At 48.6% G+C, this 20,765-nt stretch overlaps 1 protein-coding gene across 1 annotated transcript in view; it reads left to right on the top strand.

Annotated features, from left to right (window-relative positions):
- The window catches only part of LOC122369732 (GTP-binding protein REM 1-like), a 69,874-nt gene that overhangs the window by 11,944 nt on the left and 37,165 nt on the right, over window positions 1-20,765 (top strand). The window contains exons 2-3 of the mRNA XM_043344669.1: window positions 480-1,008; window positions 9,771-9,972. Of these exons, the coding sequence (XP_043200604.1) occupies window positions 507-1,008; window positions 9,771-9,972 (704 nt within the window). The 5' untranslated portion in view covers window positions 480-506. The remainder of the gene's footprint in view (window positions 1-479; window positions 1,009-9,770; window positions 9,973-20,765) is intronic.

Genomic DNA, 20,765 nt, shown 5'->3' with positions numbered 1-20,765 from the left:
GTCTGCAGATGCTGTGCCGTTGACTCTTGTCTGTATCGCTGTCTGCAGGCGCTGTGCCAGTCATCCATCTGACTGTTGTCCGTGCCGCTGACGGCAGACGCTGTGCCCGCTGACTGTACTAAGCCTGGCCGCTGATTGTTGTCTGCCGCTGTCTGCAGACGCTGTGCCAGCTCTCTGACAGCTGAATGCTGATGTCTGCAGATTCTGTCCGGCCGTCGCTCTGTGTTGACTGTGCAGACAATGACTGTTTGCTGCTAGCCTGCTGACGGGATACGCTGTGCCTGGCAGTGGCAGGTGACTTATCTGTGCCGCTGACTGTTGTCTATGCCGCTGACTGTTGACTGCCGCTGTGCTCGGCCGCTGACTGTTGTCTGCCGCTGTCTCTGCAGACGCTGTGCCAGTCCCCTCACTGTTGTCTGACGCTGTCTCTGCAGACGCTGTGCCAGTCCCCTCACTGTGGTTTGCCGCTGTCTCGGCAGACGCTGTGCTCGGGGCCGGCGGCTCCGATGAACCTGGAGCCCCGCCGGCTGCTGCGCTCTGGCTGCTGCGCCGGCGAGCCCAGCTGCTGGGCTGACCTGGCCATGACCTCCGCCGACCGCGTGCCGCTCGTGGTCGGCTCCAGCGACTCGGGAGACGAGACCAGCGAGAGGGGCCGACGGCGGCGTCAGCGGCGGCTGCGGCGCCGCCGGCAGCGGCCGGCCGGCGCGGCGCCCTACAGCCTCTCGCCGTCGGGCGCGACGTCCTCCGACCAGCCGCCCACCTCTCTGGTGCAGATCCAGGTGCGCCGGTGCTCGCGGGTGGGCCGGCCGTCGCTGGCCGCCTCGGAGGGCGCCCGCAGCACGCCCGACCTGCACGTGGACCTGTCGGACGGCGGCGGATCGCCCACCCGCGGCTGGACCTCGCCTGGAGGTCACCTGAGGGCGGGCACTCCGCCCGAGAGGGGCAACCGCCGCCTGGAGGGGCCGCACCACTCCCGGTCACAGTCGTGCCGCGCGCCGCGCAAAGCAGGTGAGGCATACACAGGGGCACGTCTGCACTGTTATCACAGTAATGCTCGCGTATCGGACATCAAGTCAAACGGCTTCATCAAAGTCAATCACTCTCGGTGCGGCAGTTCAGTTTAGTAGATCATCGAGCTCGCGGTGGTGAGCGCGCGGGTGTGGTTTGTTCCGGCGCTCGATAAATGAGGCTCCTGGGTCCTGACGATAAGGCGGCTGATGAAGGTAGTGTTGGGCAGTTGGAGTCAGTTGAGTGGAACGGACCTTGTCCGTTTTTATGACCACGCTAAACTTAAGCGTCCAAAGTCTCCCTTTACCCGGAATCAACCGATCGGACGACGCTAGGGGTCACCTCGGGGCTTGCGTAACCCTCGCCCGCACATGCCATTTTCCCATCCTAGAACGCACATGGGGGGTGGTTGCCACCCCCCCGCGCCATTTCGTTCCTGTTGGAGATAGAGCTTAGCAGTAAAGACCAAAAAGATTCTTTGGGAAGAGACGAATCCAATGATACCCAGTTTTACCTTCTCAGGTCAGTCATTGACCTTCCAGGTCAGGTCAAACTAAAAAATGTTGCTGTTTTGGGTCACCGTTGGATATCAAGTGCGCTGCTTATCAAATACCGATGACGATGCTGATTTCTGGTGCCAAGCCAGCTAGAACCTCTTTGTCACACTACCCGACCAGAATTTTGCTGCTGAGGTCATTTCAGGTCAAGTTAGGTCAAGGTCAATTATATGTGTTTGTATGTCTGTGTGTGTCTGTGTGTATACTGACGTGTGCACCGATTGTTTTTGGGTCCATATTACATGAAATCATGATCTGAGAAGCTTTTACCAAAAATGCAGTCAAAAAACTTCACAAGAAGTAAATTCAGCTTGCCTAAAACGCAATTATCTTAGATGACCTAGGTTGACCTTGACCCTGACCTTGACCCCTGTACATCGTCGAACAACATGTTCCATGATAGTTGGGAGGTAAGACTGGCAAAAAAGGCCGAAATCAGGGTGTCAAAAGCTCACAAGGCCTATGGCAAGCGCAAGATGTTGAGAATTGGCCATTTGGGTCATGACATGACCTGAAAAACAAGGTCATATCTCCGAAACCAAAAATCACAGAAACTTGAAATTTTCAGTGGACATCAAGAAAGGATAGAGGAGCAGCTATACGAAAAATCAGCCTTCTAGCTCTAAAAATGTTGAGTGCAGAGCAGAAAGACTACCTGGGGGGGGGGTGGCAACCACCCCCCCCCCCATGTGCGGGCGAGGGTTAAAACTCTGATCAACCCAGACCCGGGGTCTCGACTATACTCGTATCTGTAGATGTAAAAAAAAAGATCGAGGTAGATTATAACAGTAACAATGACAGGCTGTAGTATTTAATTTAAGCCATCAATTATTGACGGAATGAACCGTTCACGCGACGATATAGCTCCAGATAGAAGGAGCCCATTTATAATCAGGGCTGCTTCCGCTCAGCATGCCGATCACCCACAGAAACGGATCTGAGAACAACCATGCTGAGGCGCTATAGTCTTGTGCAAAAAAAAAACAGAAAAACATGTCACTTATTCCTCGGAAGACTCGCCTTTCTTGTGTGAATACCAAGCCACACAAACTAAGCGATATCTTTGCGTTGATATCATATCCTTCATTCTCTTTAAACCTCCTGTGGAGACGGCCACCGCTGCCACCGAGGAGACGATGGTCGTGCCGTCGGCGCACTGCCCAGACTATGTGTACATACTCCGTGGCACTGACAGACACCACAGCACGCCGGGCGCCCTGTCCAGAACGATTCGCAGGACAGGGCTATACTAATGGTGATGGAAAGCAAGCAAGGTATAGCTGACCAAGTGGGTTCCCAGCTGCGATGAGACCTGACCGTCTGACTGACCGTCTTCAATTGTCTCCAACTGACCGTATATGGCCCCTGGAGGAAGGACCGAGTGAAGTTGTCGTGAAGTTGTGAGAGTGTGGACGCACTGTAGGAGTCTCCCGTCGTTGCTGAATCAAAACTATCAAATCAGAGATCAATCAAAGTTAAAGTGACTTTTGAGGACAGAAGTGCGGCCAAATAATGTTCAGCCCTAAATGATAGCGAAGGCCATCCGCGGTGGAATCACTCTCGACAGTCGACACTTTCTTCCGAGTGATTCAACAATTGTGTGCCCACACCGAGCAAAACATTCGCCGGGACGGCAGGGAAGTCACTTGTGAACACGTATGTGTGCAGAGCACGTACCTTGGCTGAAAATGGGACAAAGATAGACATGTTCACAACAAACTTTAAGCCCATTGCCCAAGCTATGTGGTGCGATAAGATGGTTGATCTCGCATGCACTTTGAAGTTGCAATATTCTTACAACATGCACATGCCATACCTATATGCGCTGACATAAAGACCGTTTGTCTGGATAGCGAAAGAAAAAACAGAGGTGGTTGTGCTAACGCCTGTCCAAGGCGCAATGTCCGTTCCACACAGCCCATTAAAAGTAGATGCCGCTCCCAAAGAAGGCGCCGAATGTGCGGTACTGCTGACTGTGTAACACCGGCGGCACGCCGAGGGTTGTTAAACATTGACGACTCGGAGGCTCGATGGTGACATTACAACGATACACCGCTCGGCCCCCGGCCCGAACCATACCAACCACGGCGACCAGGGCGAGTGTCGGCCGGCTGGCCACGAAACGACACTCGCGTCCACCGCCACACAAAGACATGTCCGCAGCGAGGCACATTACCGCACAGTCTATTTGTACCTGTCACGGTACTCAGCCTGTTGTCGGAAAACGGTGCTTTGATACGCTGTATCGAAATCACCATTGGCAGTGGGCCGCTGGCAATAGGAGTGCATACTGCGTAGGTATACAATCTTGCCGACATGTCAAGAATATCGGATTCATGCGCAAACTGATGTGTTCTTTTGATGATGGGCCTTATTATTTTCTCATTACTCTACCAATGCCGTGTGCTCTTTAATAATTTGTAGGTATGTACTTGTGCGCTTTAATCATTCACCATTGTAGTTTACTTGTTGCAGCAAGAAACCTAATTTAGGGGTGGTAGTCCTGATGATCCAAATCAAATGATAGCCTTATTGGAAAAAGAGGACCAGCGTGAGAGGGAGGGAAGAAGGAGGGAGGAAGGAAGGAAGGAAGGATGGGAAAGGGAAAAGGGAGGGAGAGTGAGGGAGTTGACAGTAGGAGGTAGGAAGAAGGAAAGAGGAAGGTCACTGCTACTGAACAGTGAAATAGTTAGGAAAATAGAATAGTTATACAAGAAACGACATGAGCTCAGCCCTTTGTTAAACTGAAGAGCTCCAACCAATATATTTTGATATTATGCAAAGAGAATTATGCCAAGACTGCGCACAGTCACACGACGATGAGGAACACTAAGACAGCTAAAAAAAATAATACCTAGTCACTAACGATCGCTTTTGTGATAAATTGAGGTAAAATAACGGTGACATTTGTTTACCTAGGTGGGTAATTTCCATCAAGGTAGCCATAACCGCCACGCAATATGCTGTAAATGTCTTGGGCTTTCTTTGCGCCGGAGGGCATTGTCTGACAATAAAGGCGGTGCGGCCGCGGCCCGCACACATCACCACCCATGTCATTGGGCGGACGCATGGCGGGACCCGCGGCCTGACGACTCCCCAGCCGCGCCGGCCCCGACGCCCCGCCCGCGGCTTCCAGCGGCGCCAGTGGGGGACTGTCGTCCGTGGACCTTCCACGGAACGAAGTTGTTCCACCAGCTGAGTCCCTGTAATGGATAGTTGATATGGTAACTCACCTCAAACAGCCTAACGGGGCACCGGTGCTGACGCAACACTTACGACCGGCTTTACCGCGCGGTACGGCGCGTCACGAAATCCGGCGCCGGGGCGCCGTGACAGGTCGGCCGGTGCCGCGTGTCGACGGCGACGGGCGACATGCCGCTCTCATCGCTACCGTCGCGGCCCGTGTAACCTGTTCGCTGCGGGGTCGGGGCAGACTGATAAATCACACGCGGCGCTGTGCGGCTGCCGTCTGACACGGCGCGGATCGATGGCCGCTGCCGCTCGCTCGACTGACTCGGTGGCGGGCCGCGTATACCGCTGCCGGCGTCACGGGCCGCGGCCGCCGCGAATCGATGTGCTCGTCACAAGTTAAACGGCGCCACAGCCGCACCCACATGGTCCGCCGCGGGACAGACGGCGGTCACGGCTCCTGCGCGCGGGAGGGATGGCACGCTCCAGGGCTGTCACCGGGGCGATATGGACGCCCGTCTCTAATCCGCTGTCAATTTCTACCTGCTGTTTGCTGTCATTTTCTCTGCTGATGGGCTCTGAAAAATGTATGTACACGCACTCATTGCGGTAGGTTTATTGAGAGGGGATGACCTTGATGATAAAGAGCTTGATATATCGATCACAAGTTTTTTGTATAATGAGGTGGGATGACAACCCCATAGGCACACGATGGTCACGACTGCATGCTTTCTGCTGGCGGTTTCATTTATTGATTCGGCCGGACGCTATCAATCAGTCGATTACGCTCCATCTTCAAGACGATTTCACATACTAATGATCCTTTAAATTGCCTGTCATGTTTAGCCAAGCCACAAATAAGACAGATTGGTTGCCTATAAATATATTGACGTTTCAATATCATTAGCGTTTTGTGTTACTTTTTTAAATTAAGTAATTATTGCATAAGCCAATGCTAACTTCAAACGTCCAATTCCGGCCGAACGTCACTGCATATTGATCGGAGATGATAAAATCAAAATAAAAACACATGACCTTAACTCGTCATGCAGTATAAGTTCAATTACCAAGCTTTGTTATTATTCAGCCAACAGGCCTTTTGGGAATGCATACGGACCGCTGCCGTACATGCAGTGAATGAACTTTCAATTTTGGTCATCTTTGTTCAATTCTGGTTCCCGTAAGAGCGCTCACAATGTTACCTATCGTTTTCACTCATTTTTAATTGGCTGCTAAGCGCAGTGTCTACAAGGATCATGTGAATATGGAACAGGAATCCATTGGTCTCAGTCGTGTTCGAAAATTGGCCATCAAACCAAACCAATCGACCGCACAGTGCGTCATCTGACCAGGCCGGAGACGCAATGAGCCAGCCCGCGTGCAATGTTCGCAGGTTATACTAGCAGGTCACCACCGTCACTGGTAGCACCAGCGGCCAGTCAGCGGTATAGCACCAGCGGCAGTGTGCAGCCGCATTCCAGGGTCTATTTTGGGGAAATGCACCGCTTTACGACTCAGTCCCCTAGTGCTGCAACGAGTACCAAGCTGCCACTTAGTCCGTACTGCGGCGGTGGTTAGCAGGCACAATGTGCACCTTTTCCAGGGTTTGTTTTGACATTCCCATCACGCTACATACACCAATGCTCACTCGTACTAGCGCCAAGCTTCTGACAACTGACACGGTACGTATAACGTTGGTGGTGGCGAAATTGAAAATCGATATTTGCGGCCAACTACGTACGATATCTTGTCCATTTTAATCGCTGAGGGTATGAAAGGTATGGCTATATTCCATTTCTTTGACTGCGCAAACAAAAAACACGGTTGTACAGAACACGATCCATTTGGTGCATGGGCATTGGACATTGGACAGCTATGCATAAGAACTCATTGCGTGTCATCCGTTATGTAGTCCCCAATAAGCCGCCATTGGGCCCTCCTTCTGACAATCATTTTGACATGAACGGTGCTATTATCAGCCAAGTTGCGCACTCCCCGGGGCCCGAGAACGTAATGTTTTGTGTGGGCGATCGCTCCCCTTGATTGGCTCTGGGCCGTCAGGTCACGCTATGGTCAGCTTGTGATAGGAAAACTGAGTGCAAACATCGTGTAACAACCGGTGTTTGGGAGCCGCGTGACTTGGCTCGGGACACCTTTACTCTGTTGAGGAATCAAGACATCCGAAGGATGGACAAATTCTTGGTCTCGTGATTGTAAATACCAATATACAAAATGACGATCTGTCTTACATTATCCTCCCGTTTCAACAATGCAGTAATTTGCTCCCACCACAGACAGTCGCTGCGCCGTCTCGCCGCCCGCCCCCGCCCCACGTCAGTTGGGTACAGCTCTGCCACAGTGGGCGCTCCTCATAACTCTGCCTTATTGGAGTGGCCAGTCGGCACGCCCGCGGCAGGCCTTACCCCCACACATGGACGGCAATTCCGGGGTAATACCGCGCTACTAATAGAGTCACCGCGGCGGCGACCGTATAGCAGTAGGGGCTCACCAGCCGGGGACTACCGAGAGGCAATGTTGTAATAAAGACACATAAATACGCATACTGTTCGTACAATTTACATCGATGGCATAGCCCGCATTCAGCTGCTTTTGTCTTTTTTATACTACATAATTCAAATTGTATTCAGTGCTTCATGACGTGAACAGTGATAAATTCGAGGGAGATGACAAGCTCATTTATAGCTATTCGACTAATGACTATATCTATTTTGTCAGGAATCGTGGATTCTTCTTGATGTGGTTTTCATTCAGCCTTTTTCATAACAATGAACACAAATTTGAGCTACACAGACTATCCAAATGACTGCCCATTCCATCACGATGATGCTGGTTTTGTGCATGTCACTTTGACCGCATCCAAGCCGCCTGTGTGGATAGATTATACCTGATTTATTGACGTTGATCCATTATCCAAGCGTGGGGATGCGGAGCTCGAAGTGCTAAGCTGGAAAGAAGTTACTTTTGTAATTCTCGTTTTTTTTTCTTGAATAGGTATACTTTGTTCCAGCCACTTTGCTAGTCAGTAGTCTGGTCTCTGTGACTTACAATGTCACTTTATGACCCGGTGACAGAGCACAGGTCGAGTATCCGACCAATAGACCAGCTACGCATTTCATTGTATCATCAGAGCACTCGACGATCTCGACGATAAGCAAACCACCTGACAACCCCAGACCAGAACACACTCAAAACTTTTTTACTACCTCCTGGAGGGTTCATTTTCATCAAACCAGCAAGATAAGAGTATATTGAAAGGGTAACTCTTTGCTACCATTATGTGCATAGTAACGGTACGTGGTTTATATGAGCTTATTCGCCAGCGAAGAGTATTATTACCATGTAAATATCAATATTACTCTCGCGATCCAGAACATCACGAAAACTCTTTTCATCTGGGTATCGTGACTCGTGTACAGATAGTCGTTTCATGCGTGGATCTTGTTTACCCTCGTGAAGATGATATTTGAAATGGAATCACTCAGCCAATCAGAAACGAGATCGGCCGTTTGCGGTTTGAAGGCCGCGCGCATCTGTCAGTTTTCGGCCGTTGGTCTCCGAGAGCGGATGTGAGCAGTGTCGGTGCCGCGCGGCGTGGCCGTTGGTGATTGTGCTTGCGTGTTGTTCATCGCCTATAGAGCCTCTGCGGACATTTTATTGTAAGTACCGATGTGCTAGAGCATTGCATGCCGTTGAGTGGTGCTAGTTTGACCTGGTTAACAGGACCCCGTGCACGGCCACGTGGCCTAGGTTGTGAGTACGTACATTAATTTTGTTGTGATGCTACAAGCTTATGCATTTTGTTGGTGACTTCGAAAAAGCCTTGCACTGTAGTGATCCAGTCTCATTATCTCACGCAGACGGGCGACCACCCAGGAACGCCGTCGCTCTCTTCAAATATTGTGCGCTGTGCCTTATCCAATATGAGGGCGCTGAATGTCTTGTATTCACATTCAAAGTGCATTCAAGTTGTATCGTGGTGTTTATTTACCGCTTGTGCATTGCTGAACGCTTCGTATAAATTCGTATGCATAAGTGAAGAGTCTCACAATGTTTTATGTTCATGGCTGGTGTGCCCCTCGTATTGTTTGTACGGAAGCCAAATATACATTGTTGCTCTTGAAGCATGTTTTTTTAGTTGGTGAGCTCCGGTTAACAGAAGCTTCGTGAAGCTTCTGAAGCAAGCGTCTGTGAGTCTGTTACCATCCTCTGGGGGGTTTACACTTAAGGAAAGAGTAAACATTACCATGTGACAAGGGGTAGGCCAGAAGATAATACTCTCTGTAGGAGGGTAAAGCACAGAGTAGATGATGCGTTACTCCCTAGAAAAGGGTCCCGTTTAAGATTTACCCTTTCAAAGAGTGTAACCCAAAAAATGTTACACTCTAGACAAGAGTAAATCAAAAGAGTTTACCATTCAGAAGATGGTAAAAAACGTCTGTGTGTCATGTTACCCCTCCCTGGCGAGTTTACTCTTCATGAAAGAGTAAAATTTACCATCTGGAAGGTGGTAAAAAACGTCTGTGTGTCAAGCTACCATGCTATGGCGGGTTTACCCTTCAGGAAATGGTAAAAAAGTTTTCAGTGCACTCGACTACCCCGAACCACAGAAGGACCATCTTATAGGACCGCGGACTATCACCAGACCACCTGACAGTCCTAGACTAGACCACTTTACGACCCCGAAACAGCGCCATACCATTAATTCAACCATGCCTCTGCGCGCCACCAGATTACCTGATCAGTGACCTGTGGCCGGTGAATAGTGACCAGTGACCAGTGACTACCTCTCCTCGTTGCCAGTTTAAATAACCTGATGAGATGACCACCTCTGCGCACCGCTAGGATACCCACCTGACCAATCCCCACTTCATACCGGGCAAATTATCTAATCAATGACTATCTTCTCGACCTCTGCTTGCCGCCAGATTATACCTAACTATTGACCCCTGCCTGGCAGATAATTTGACCAGTGACCGGCTGTCCTCGCCGCTGCAGATTACCTGACGATCCCCGACCACCTGGGCCGGTGTCGAAGTCAGAGCTCGCTCCGAGACGCCGCCGAGACGGGCGACACGGAGTACTACCGGCTGCGCCACTTCTCCGTCACCGGGAAGGGGGTCGTCAACTGCGGCGACCAGCTGCGCAGCAGACGATCGCGCAGCAATGTCAGCGTCGCCTCCGACTGCTCCGAGTATAGGTGAGTACCGAGTACCGAGTACCGAGTACTGAGTCAATACTGAGTACCGAGTACCGAGTATTGAGTATCGAGTCAGAGTACTGCGTAATGAGTAAAGAGTGCTGAGTGTACTGAGTCTGAGCACTGAGTACTGAGTACTGAGTCAGAGTACCGAGTCTAAGTACTGATTCTGAGTACTGAGTACCAAGTCTGAGTTGGTATGAGCACAGAGTACTGAGTACCGCGTACTGAGTACCGAGTCTACGCACTGAATATGAGTACCGAGTAAGAGTGCAAGAGTGCTTGGTAACGAATCTGAGTACCGAGTACCGAGTATGATTACCGAGCACTGAGTATGAATTCTGACTGAATATACTGAGTCAGTGTCAGGCGAGCGTGAGCTTGATCTGACTCACCCTGCCGTCAGCTGCTCCGACCCAATTATCGATCCATGCATCATCGACGCTGTATGCTCCACCTCTACATAAAATCACAGTCAACTGTCATAGCTAGTATTGTAAATGGTTGATTTGTGTTACCTAACTGCAATGTAAAAATCGATCCCATAATCAAAAATAATCCGAAATGTCCAATAGCATAATAATACATTCGCAAGAGACCATGTTTTGGAGTTAAGCCAGCTCTGAATGCCAGCTCGATAATCTGACGTGCAGCGAACGGGTGGCTGGACAGCCCGAGAGCCAACCGCGGTAAATCGGAATTAATGTCTCCTGGAGCAGATGAATTTTGTTCTTATAACAGAACTGGGACGAGGGAAGATGTTTACGAAGTTACGGCATTGCTTCTCAACTTCATCAATTATTTATACTCCGTTTTACTGGGTATACCACATTGTCCGTTTTGGTGCATCGTCAGCGAGCCAGCTCATGCAGTCTGAAATCATAGGCCTCTTGCACCAAACAAAGCTAGGTAAAATCGAAAAACCGATTTCAAAATAAGCTAATCTAAAGGTGATAAATTTGTTTGCAATACTTTGCAAAGTCACGTTTTTTGGCGATTCCGTTGTTTCTTAAGGTTTAAAATTTGCAAAACCAAGAGAAAATATTGAATCCTGATTGCCATGGCAGCCAGCAGGTAGTCTGTTCAGGTCGATCCAAAGATTAGCGGCACAGTAAATGATGTTTTATCTTCCTCGGTGTCGGTAGTCACATGCCAGTATGATGCACCTATCGTCACACTTCAGCTTATTCTGCGAGTGTTTATTTCTTACATGGCTATCCTCAAGCTTCGTTCTTACATTTCCTTTTATTTTTATTTTTATTTGATCACGTGTTTTCTTCCCTCAGCTAATTAATATTCCATCTCAGCAACCTTCTATAATTATGCGTCCTATCTGGTAGGCGTTAGTGAAGATTTACAGGTATATTTGTGGAGCACCACTCAAGATTACGTGTTCTCCCACATAATGACATCTCATTTGGACATTTCGCTCTGGCTGGCGGCCCATCGTGCCTTCATCAGCGCCTCGTAGAGGGGAGCCGGGGCTCCAATCTGCGACCCTTTGAACTCCAACTTCATACGGCCAGACGGAGTCGAGGAATACATTTCAATATAGCGCGAACTGAGGAGCTCCCAGCCCGCGCAGGAGATGTGACGAGAGCGCTGTGAGGGCCGACAGAAACTAATTAACTCGCGCTGAGTGGCGATAGAATGAAAATTAATCTGACGACATGGCAGTGGATTAACTATCACAGTTCACTAATTACCAGTTGTATAATATTGCAAGCTACTCCCCTCCAGTGCGCATTGTTTGCTTTCGGTAATGATATTATTCCTGTTACTTTATTCTGTTCAAGCTGTCGATGGCTACATTTGTCTTTTTAGAGGTTTTCCCTGTGAGTGGATTACCTCTGAAAATGGACCCACGGCCAGGGTGACCCTTCTGAGTGGTCGGGTGGCCCGTCCCACTGCCAGGAGAGCCCTGGTCCGAGGGACGGGCTTAGCCGCTACACTGGCACTAAGCGGGGCTCAGCCTCTGAGAAGCGTCAGCCGCTGATCGCATCGCGCTAATGTCCAATGCTTATCCTCTCAACCTGAAGTGGCCCAAAATGACTGAAAAGTCCTAACGAAACAAACAAAGATCACACATCCATCAGCACTACGCTATAACGTTATCCACTTTTGAGAAATCACAATTCCTTCATGTTGGCACTTGGACACAATAACAGTTTTCACGACGGGTTTTCTGGCGAATGCACCTACATAATTTGATCAAATCTGCAACAAATGTCTTTTAAAATAAAGATCTCCATCATGAATTTATTTCGGTGTTTCCATCGAAAATGTTGTCTGATAATTTGGAAAATGAGGTCTATAAGCATCTGTGCAACCCAATCTGACAACTTTAAACCCTCGCCGGCCGGCCTGGCGCCGGCCGGCGCCAGGAACCATCAGAGGTCTCACAATTTGTGTATCTCGGGTTTTTCTAAGGGTAACATGAGGTCAGGTCGGTCACCATTATAAGTCAATGGGAAGACATTAGAACTGCTATTTTGGCGCCGGGAACGATCTCAAACTATCTGGACCTTACAGCATCATGATTTTATGCACTCCTTGCAACTTTCGATGGTTCACTTTTGCATTGTTGACCTGACATCACTAGGGTCATGTAAGAGAATTTCGTCAATAACTCCTGGTCAAATTAAGCTAGCGAGTCGGGAGAGCCACCAATGGAGTCGGGAAGACCTGCTGAATGGAATGATATGCGACATAACCTCCTTCGTTCAGCTTCGTGACCTGGGGGACTCTGACCTGTCTGTGACCACAGGTCAACACCTCAAGTTTACCTCCCCAAACGAAAAGTATGGCATTCGACGCGCCGGAGCAAAGCGAACACGATATTGCCAAAATCGCGGCTCTGTGGCCGTTTTTTTTTTGCGTAGTTACCAAAAACCGAACCCGTTCCTTGGGCCACTTAACCAGTGACCTCAGAGGTCACTGGTTGACCTGAGACCTTAAAATATGGTACCAGTCGCCGCTGTCTCGTAACGGCGCACACGCTCGTTTCTTCCGAGACGCGCTAACTCCATCGGGGGCGAAACGGCGAGGGGGTCGTACCACCCCACCCCCCTCGGCCGGCGCGTATGTAGAAAACCAATAGATCTGGCAAAGGCCAAGATATATAAACCAAGATATTTAACGAACCTATTTTGACCAAATCTGCACCTAATACGCACCAAAATTGTATCAGATGGCCGTCGGGAAATCGGCTGATATTTAGCCGGGTTTCAACTGCATTAGTGAGTTTGTGGATGCCTGTAGAGCAAATGGTATGGCATAATCGTACCCACATGCGTGCACAGGATAATCGAATAGCCTTGCTAGCCTCGCTAAAAGCTTTATTTTTTCTCATCCATCACGGTTTTTCCTGTGGACTGGCCGTGCAGTGTGTGTGCCCGCTGACAGCGCCCTTTCAGCGCCGTCCAATTGGGTAGTACCTGCAGACCACTCACCCTTGTCGCGGACCGCTGAACGTGCAGTGTCAGCTGTCTTCTGCGACCGCTCGCTGCTGCTGTGTCACGCCGACCAATGGAGACGGACGGAACGGGCGGGAGCGCAGAGCTTCTCCCAGTCAACACCCGACGGCCGATATAAATGATGATCGCGCCCGGGGCAGGGCTGACTGCTAACTACCGCGCGGTTAATTAATTAAATCCCTCTGAGAATGTACTTCATTAGTGTGTCAGGCGGTTCAGTGAGTGGCACGATAACAGTTCCAGCATTAAATGTGAAGCCACCCGCGCTACAAAGGAGACTCAAAAGGATCAAAGGAACCTGCGAAACAAACAGGGCCTTTGGCAGTAATTAAACCATTCAAATTTCGGACTCGGAATAGCTCCGGCTAGGCAATTCAAAGACTTGACTCAAAAGACAAATTTTGAACAAACTCTAGGCTCTAATTACGAACGAGCGAGCGAAGCGAAGTCTTTTCAATATAACCATCGGAAAAATCGCAGTATGAGCGCCCCGACCCGGCCTGTAACACTTTTGAGAGGCTTACATAAAACTCAGCAACTGCTGGGCCACTGACATGCGGTCTTTTTTGTTGGGTAGCCCCATTCCTACCACCCCGTGGTTGACTATTCTTGATGCATTTAGGTGACCGTCGTGGCACGTGCCACGTGAAATGTCAAGGGTGTTCAAGCAGCTCTACAGAATTAGCGCTTTTGCGAGGTCTATAATTATATCTCAGTAACTGCTTGGGTGATTATTGGCTTGCGGTAATTTTTGTACGGTAGTTGCATCCCTTCTACCGAACACCGGATACTCTCGATGCATGTGGGTCATCCCCAGTGCACGTGCAAAATGCAACAATACGAGGTGACAAATTTGTTCCGATTACAATTACTCTGAAATTACTGGGGCGATTTCGCTGAAACTTGGCATACATGTAGGCACCCACTAGGCAATCCATTCCAATGCGTTACGGTATAGGGTGCTACTGCACGTGCGCACGTGCAGGGGGTATTTCCAGATCTTAACCCGCGAGTTGCTGGGGGGGGGCGTTAAACGCCCCCCACTTTTTTCGCCGGGCCATAGCATAAAAACGGCGCGCCGCAGGCGCGCCGCGGCGAATTTTGGGTACCTGTAGGGAATTGATTGAAGTTTATTGTGACAAAGTTCAAAAAATCGGTCGGAAAATTTTTGAGATATCGAGGTTTTAGTGACGTCATGATTTCTGAGTTTTCGACCAAAAACGGCATATGTTCAAAAAATCATATAAAATCACAGAATAGACATACAGACATGTCATAAACGCCATTCGACTGCCAATACCATGAACAATCAAATGGCTATCTTCGATTATTGATTATCGTTCCGCATTTTCCAAAATCTTGAACTGAATCTTGGCAATTTCTCGTGACTACTTCACGACCATGATACATGCATTTCTTAAATTGAACTTTTGAGCCAAACACGTACAAATATGATAAAATGAATGTCACCATCGTGTTCTACGCCCCAAATTACCCATAAAACATGTGCCACAGGCTGCGAATATCAGTTTTGATTTTTTGGGGATATGTGCCTACCCGGGTGACCTGACCTTGACCCTGACCTATGCTTGACTGACCCTTACATGGAGCTGACACTCTTGTAGGCCTTATATGATGGATTGTGCACCGTTTTGACAGAGTTTATGACGAGAGGCGCCCATTGCGAAGTCCTGAAGTCCATGTTACTGAAAGCCCGATTTCAGGTGTTTGACCTGACCTTGACCCGACCTGTGACCTCAAAATTCAACTTTAAAGTACTCATCTGAAGCGTCTCGTCGCGTTCTTTCGTTTGCCGCCTCGTGCGTTTCGCTGCGCCTATTGGTTCTCGAGTTATCGGCTGGGGGCGTTTAACGCCCCCCCCCCCCAGCAAACGGTGGGTGGCGAAATACCCCAGCAACTGCCGGGTTAAGAACGGTTGGGTCGAGTGCGCTCAAATTTGGTAAGCAGTTGGGGACCGCGGTCGGTATAGTGCCTTGCAAAAGTCACTTTTGACCCAGTTTGCACGAGCGCACGTGTACGGTGCCGCTTCCAGATCTCGAGATCGGCTGGGCCGATTGTGCTCAAATTTGGCACATTGCTAGAGACCGGTTAGTACGGTGCCGTGCACGAGTCAGTTGAAGGTATAGTAGCCGTTTTCACGACGGGCTACCCGGCGAATGCACCTGATTTGACCAAATCTGCACCTAATTTCTTTTACAGCAAATATCTTCATTTTATGAATTTTTTTTCAGTGTTTTAATCGATGATGCTCTCTGATAATATGACAAAGCAGGCATATCAGCAATTAGTGCAACCCTAGCTGATAGCTGCTAAGAGACACACTGAACCTGATTTGACCAAATCTGCACCTAATCTGTACCAGATGTGCACCAAATGTGTACCAGATGGCCGTCGTGAAAACGGCCTCACATTCGCACGTGCAAGGCCCACCTTCTCGCTCGCTCCTTTTGTCGCCCTATAATGCGTTTTACTGGTTTTAGGCGTTTTTACATAGCCATTGCAAGCTGAAATGGGTGCCGCGTGACTTTTCTTTGCATCGAAAGCAGCTACGTTTCTAGGAAAACTTTGCCTGTCCTCAAACACACTTACCTATTCCTGTATAATAACGGACAAAATCGGAATGCTATCGGGCCTGCTATGACCTGAAATGATTTGTGCATGCCATATTTTTAGTTGCACTAAAAAATATGCGATTCAAGATGCCATAGAAATTAATGTTACTTTTACAAATATAGTCGTTGTTTGTTTTGTCTTTTCATCACCTATCAGTACCATAGTGTTGAAACCACTCGCTCAAGCAAGGCACGAGCTTGGGTTGGTCGATCAGTTCGAAAGCGGAATTGAAACGTAGTGGAATAAACATATGCCAGAATCCAGGTGTTTGCTGCTCTGTCGAACGCCATATTGCTTCGGAGTTACAAATTGATAGAAGTGCCAGCTGACTCCTAACAACTCGTCATAGAAATCGCCGCGGCCGTAGCCTACCTGACCTTTGTAGGTGGTTTGCCAGCAGAGCCGCTGTAAAAATTGGCCGACGGAACACAGTGGACTCGGGTCGCCCGTCATCGGTGCTCTTGACGTTGATGGCCCTCTGGAAACGACTGTAGTGGCGTCCAACCGCCGTTGTGGACGAGGCCGATATAGCCCGCAGTACATACCAATGGTGAATTGCTAGGCATGGAAGAGAAAATTGTGCTATTGTGTTGAGTGAGTTGGCTACGCTTTGATGCTAGAGTTGGGACAAGTTTCTACTCGATAAACCAGTGCTGAGAAGGTGAGCTTGGATTATGTGTCATATGATGCTGTAGCCTTTTGAAGACTGAAGTGTCTTTCAAAAAACATTTTTCAGAGCTGGGCATTGCGCAACTAAGTCCGCAACTCCGCAACTCCGCAACTTGCGGACTACCCTCTTGGTAGCGGAGTTACGGATCGGCTACCGAGCCCAAAAAAGTTGCGGAGTTGCGAGTTGCGGAAGCGAAAAATTCCAAAGCGCAACCGCTACCGGGGCCGCCACCGCTGGTGGGGGCGCCACTGTACTCTTTGCACTCCACTGCACACTGGACATGTTTCCAGGCTAGTTTTTGAAGCTGATTTCGAATTTAATGACCGTTTGAACATTTACGAAGTAGTTTTAGTGCCTTAGTAACATGTTACGAGGCTTTCAGTGGTGGTTGACACTGGATAGGAGGTAGGACGCCTACTGGTTGACCTGACCTGACCTGACCCGACCAGGCCCAAATGCATGGAGACGTCATCTTTGATCAAAACCAACATGAAATTTGTTATCAGCGCCCCCCCCCCCCAAAAGCATAAAAGCTTCACTTTACGAAGTTCTAGCAGGTCCGAATTTCCCGACTTTTGGGTCATTGACCTGGCCTGGAAGGTCAACCAATGACCTATGACCTTAAAATTGGGTATCATCGGCTTCCTCTCGTCACGGGCAACACGCTCGTTTTTCCCGCGAAGCTCTAGCTCGATCAGGGGTCGAACGTCAGGAGGAGGGGGTCCAACCGACGTACACGTTAGACGCTGTAAAACACCGCACACGGCGAGGGTTAAGTCAAATGTTATGGTCGCCAGCACGGGGCCGGGGGCGGGGGGGGGGGGGTGTTTGGACACCCCTCCGTAAGGTTTTCCGCAAATATATAAAAAAGGCGGTGGCAGCGCGGCTGTTTTCGACACTGCTATTAACACATCCTTTCCACACATTGTATCAACATGTCAGACCCAGGTCACCTCAGGTCAGGTCACCAGGTCAAGTCAAGGGACCCAATCTCCGAAAAAATTTAAACACCCGCCCTAGCAATACAGGGCAATATATCAATATAGATACACCTATTGACCGATCACTTTGAAACTGTCTGCATGTGACAATTGGGTAACAATATATATGTACAAAGTGTATTGTCTCATATTTTTTTTTATATTTGTGACTTAAGGTAAGGTCAACTGTGTGACCTCTCCATTATAAGTCAATGGGAGAAAATACAACTCGTCCGGATTTGCGGCAAAATGATCCCAAACAACTAAAACATGCAAAGAGTAGCACTGGCAGGTCATTTACGTCGACTGGTGTCGGTCGCAATGACTTGCGCATTGAGCATTATAGGTCACGTGACGTCATCAGAGGTCACCAACAGTCAGGTCACCAACAAAGGTCAACCAAAGGTACTACCTGTCAGACATAACATAACACTGCACAGGACTAAAACTGATAAAACATAGGAACCTAATAGAGGTTGGTAGCGGAGTTGCGGAGTTGCGGGGTTGCGAGTTGCGGTTTTACGATCTGCAAAATAGTTTCGGAGTTGCGATTGCGCTTTGGATACCTTAGGTTGCGGAAGGTAGCGGTAGCGGTTTCCAAATTTCGGTAGCGATGCCCACCTCTGACATTTTTAGATCTCAAGCATGCTCACACATATTTACCATCACCAAAAACAAAGGTTTCAGCAACGAAGCGTTGCTATTGCAGGAGGCGAAAATGGGATGCTCTCACTAGCACTTACCTAGCCATTATGTGGTAGATGGCAGACGCCGCCCCTGTCGAACTTTAGAGGCAAATGTCCTTATATCATCATTCATCTCTCGCGAAAAGTTTGACGTGATACATTGGCCAATTACACCTCAGGTCATTTGACACAAAGTTGACTGTCCTTATCAGCTCGGTTCAGACTGTCACCAAGTCTGTTGAAACTCCACCGAAAATGGTAGATGCCGACGTCTGAGCGTCTTTAGAAGCTCCACTGATTGCCAGCCAAATAGACTTCGATGCTCTCGGGATATAATATAAATATTTGAGAAAACTTGTTTATCTTAGAGCACGGTTCTTAGTAAACCTGGGCCCAATCTTACCAATGCCGTAAATAGAATTTGGTAGCACTGGCCGGAGTTCACGGCACTGATATACAAATATCCTTTTTATTTACAACTTGCAAATCTTGTCCAATGGTTTTGCTAGCATGGATGATTATGAATGTTGCCTGAACGAATGAATAAGTGAATGTGGAATAGTTCTGAATGTTACCAAATGCCGTGAATGCGCATTCACGGCATTTGGTAAGATTGGGCCCAGGATCTGACTCCGAGTGTTCAGCTGGGTTTTCACGAAGAATGTAGTGGGATAGTTGTAACAGAGTATATATGTTTGCATCTCTTTGTTACGTCATAATGACGAGATCTCAATTGTTGGATCTCAATTGTGATGTCTTTTCATCACCTGTCAGTACCATAGTGTTGAAACCACTTGCTCTCGAAGCAAGGCACTGAACCAAAACACTCGAAGCAAGGCACGAGCTCGATCAGTTCCAAAGCGGAATTAAAACGTAGTGGAATAAACATATGCCAGAATCTAGATGCATGCCGCAGCGGGTGCAGCCACGGCAGGGAGTTATCGGCCACAACCTCGCTCGGCCACCCTTAGACAATGTAGAATAAAGTAAAAAATTCTCTATTCTACAGCGGGAAAAAAACTAGACTATAAAGACCTACAGTACAGTAATTGAGATAAGCTCAAACAAAAATAACTTGTTCCATGTCAGCCGAACTAGCAAATATCTAACTATACAGATTGAGTTATTTCATGAAAAAAGAAGCGGGAGGGACAGAGGGAGGTAAAGTGAGAGCGAGAGAGAGAGAGAGAGAGAGAGAGAGAGAGAGAGGGAGAGAGAAAGGGAGAAAGGAAGAGTGAGATAGAGGACAGACAGCCAGGCGCGTAACCACCACTGGGGACACTGGGGACCGGTCCCCAGTAACTTTTGGGTTACTGGGGACCGTCCCCAGTAACACCGACGAACTCCTCAATTTGCTTAAATAGCCAAATATTGTCTCTAAAGCGACGTGAATAGTAATATCTATGTAGTCAACGAAAGACAACACTATGGATGTTTTGTTTAGCCAGCGTCCGGGTGGGCCTCTCAGTCAACTTCGCCATGGTGGGTCAACTTTTTGGCCACATCAGATTATCTCGGAAAGTAAGCAAGCTAGAAAGATGCGGTAAAAAGCAACAGATAGCTCGCTACAGTATCTTGAAAAATTATCTATGTCATTTTTGATCAGGTCATCGCTGAGGTCACTGGAGGTCACCAAAGGTAAAACTTTCACAAACTTTTGTCCTCAATTTCAACAACTTTTTACAAATCGGCACATGAGTCAGGAACCAATAGAGATGCAGTGCTGCCTGCGGGAAAGTGCATTCGATAGCTCTTTCAAAGGCCTTTCTGAGTAATTTTCTCAGATTTGACCTGAGGTCAACGGTTTGGCTTCCAGGTTGGCGTTTTTGCGAAAAAGGTTTTTGTATAAAAACTTTTGACTCAAAACTTGTATGACGCTGATTTGACCGTCATCGCGTTTGTCTCGTCAGTCGTCGAGACGCGTCTATAAGTTGACCTGAAAAGGTCAACTGGAAAATTTGATCCCTAGTCAAGGTCACGGAAAAGGTCATGTTGCATGCCATTCGATTGGTATTGTTGAGCTGAACACATCCATGGTGTTTTCAGCGCCCTAGCATGTTTATACCTAAAGTATGGTAAAAAAAAAACTGTTGGAGATGTTTCTGACCTGAGATGACCTCAGGGGAATTGGGGAATTAAAGGGGTTACTGGTGCAATTTTCCAGTTCAGTGTATCATGTTTACCTGTGTCGCGGTGTTTGAATTTGTTTTCGGCCAAAAGAAGAGCATTTCAATTTTCTCCCAACGACTTATAATGGAGAAGTCGCAAAACTGACCTGACATTAGGTCACCGAGGTAAAAACTTAACCCTCGCCCATGTAGGGGGGGGGGGGGTTGGTGCAACCCCC

This window comes from Amphibalanus amphitrite, unplaced genomic scaffold, assembly GCF_019059575.1.
Source record: "Amphibalanus amphitrite isolate SeventyFive unplaced genomic scaffold, NRLGWU_Aamphi_draft 001066F_arrow, whole genome shotgun sequence".
In the NCBI taxonomy this organism is placed as follows: Eukaryota; Metazoa; Arthropoda; class Thecostraca; order Balanomorpha; family Balanidae; genus Amphibalanus; species Amphibalanus amphitrite.
The sequence above is the reverse complement of the archived record's forward strand: the minus strand, read 5'-3'. Positions and strand labels throughout refer to the sequence as shown.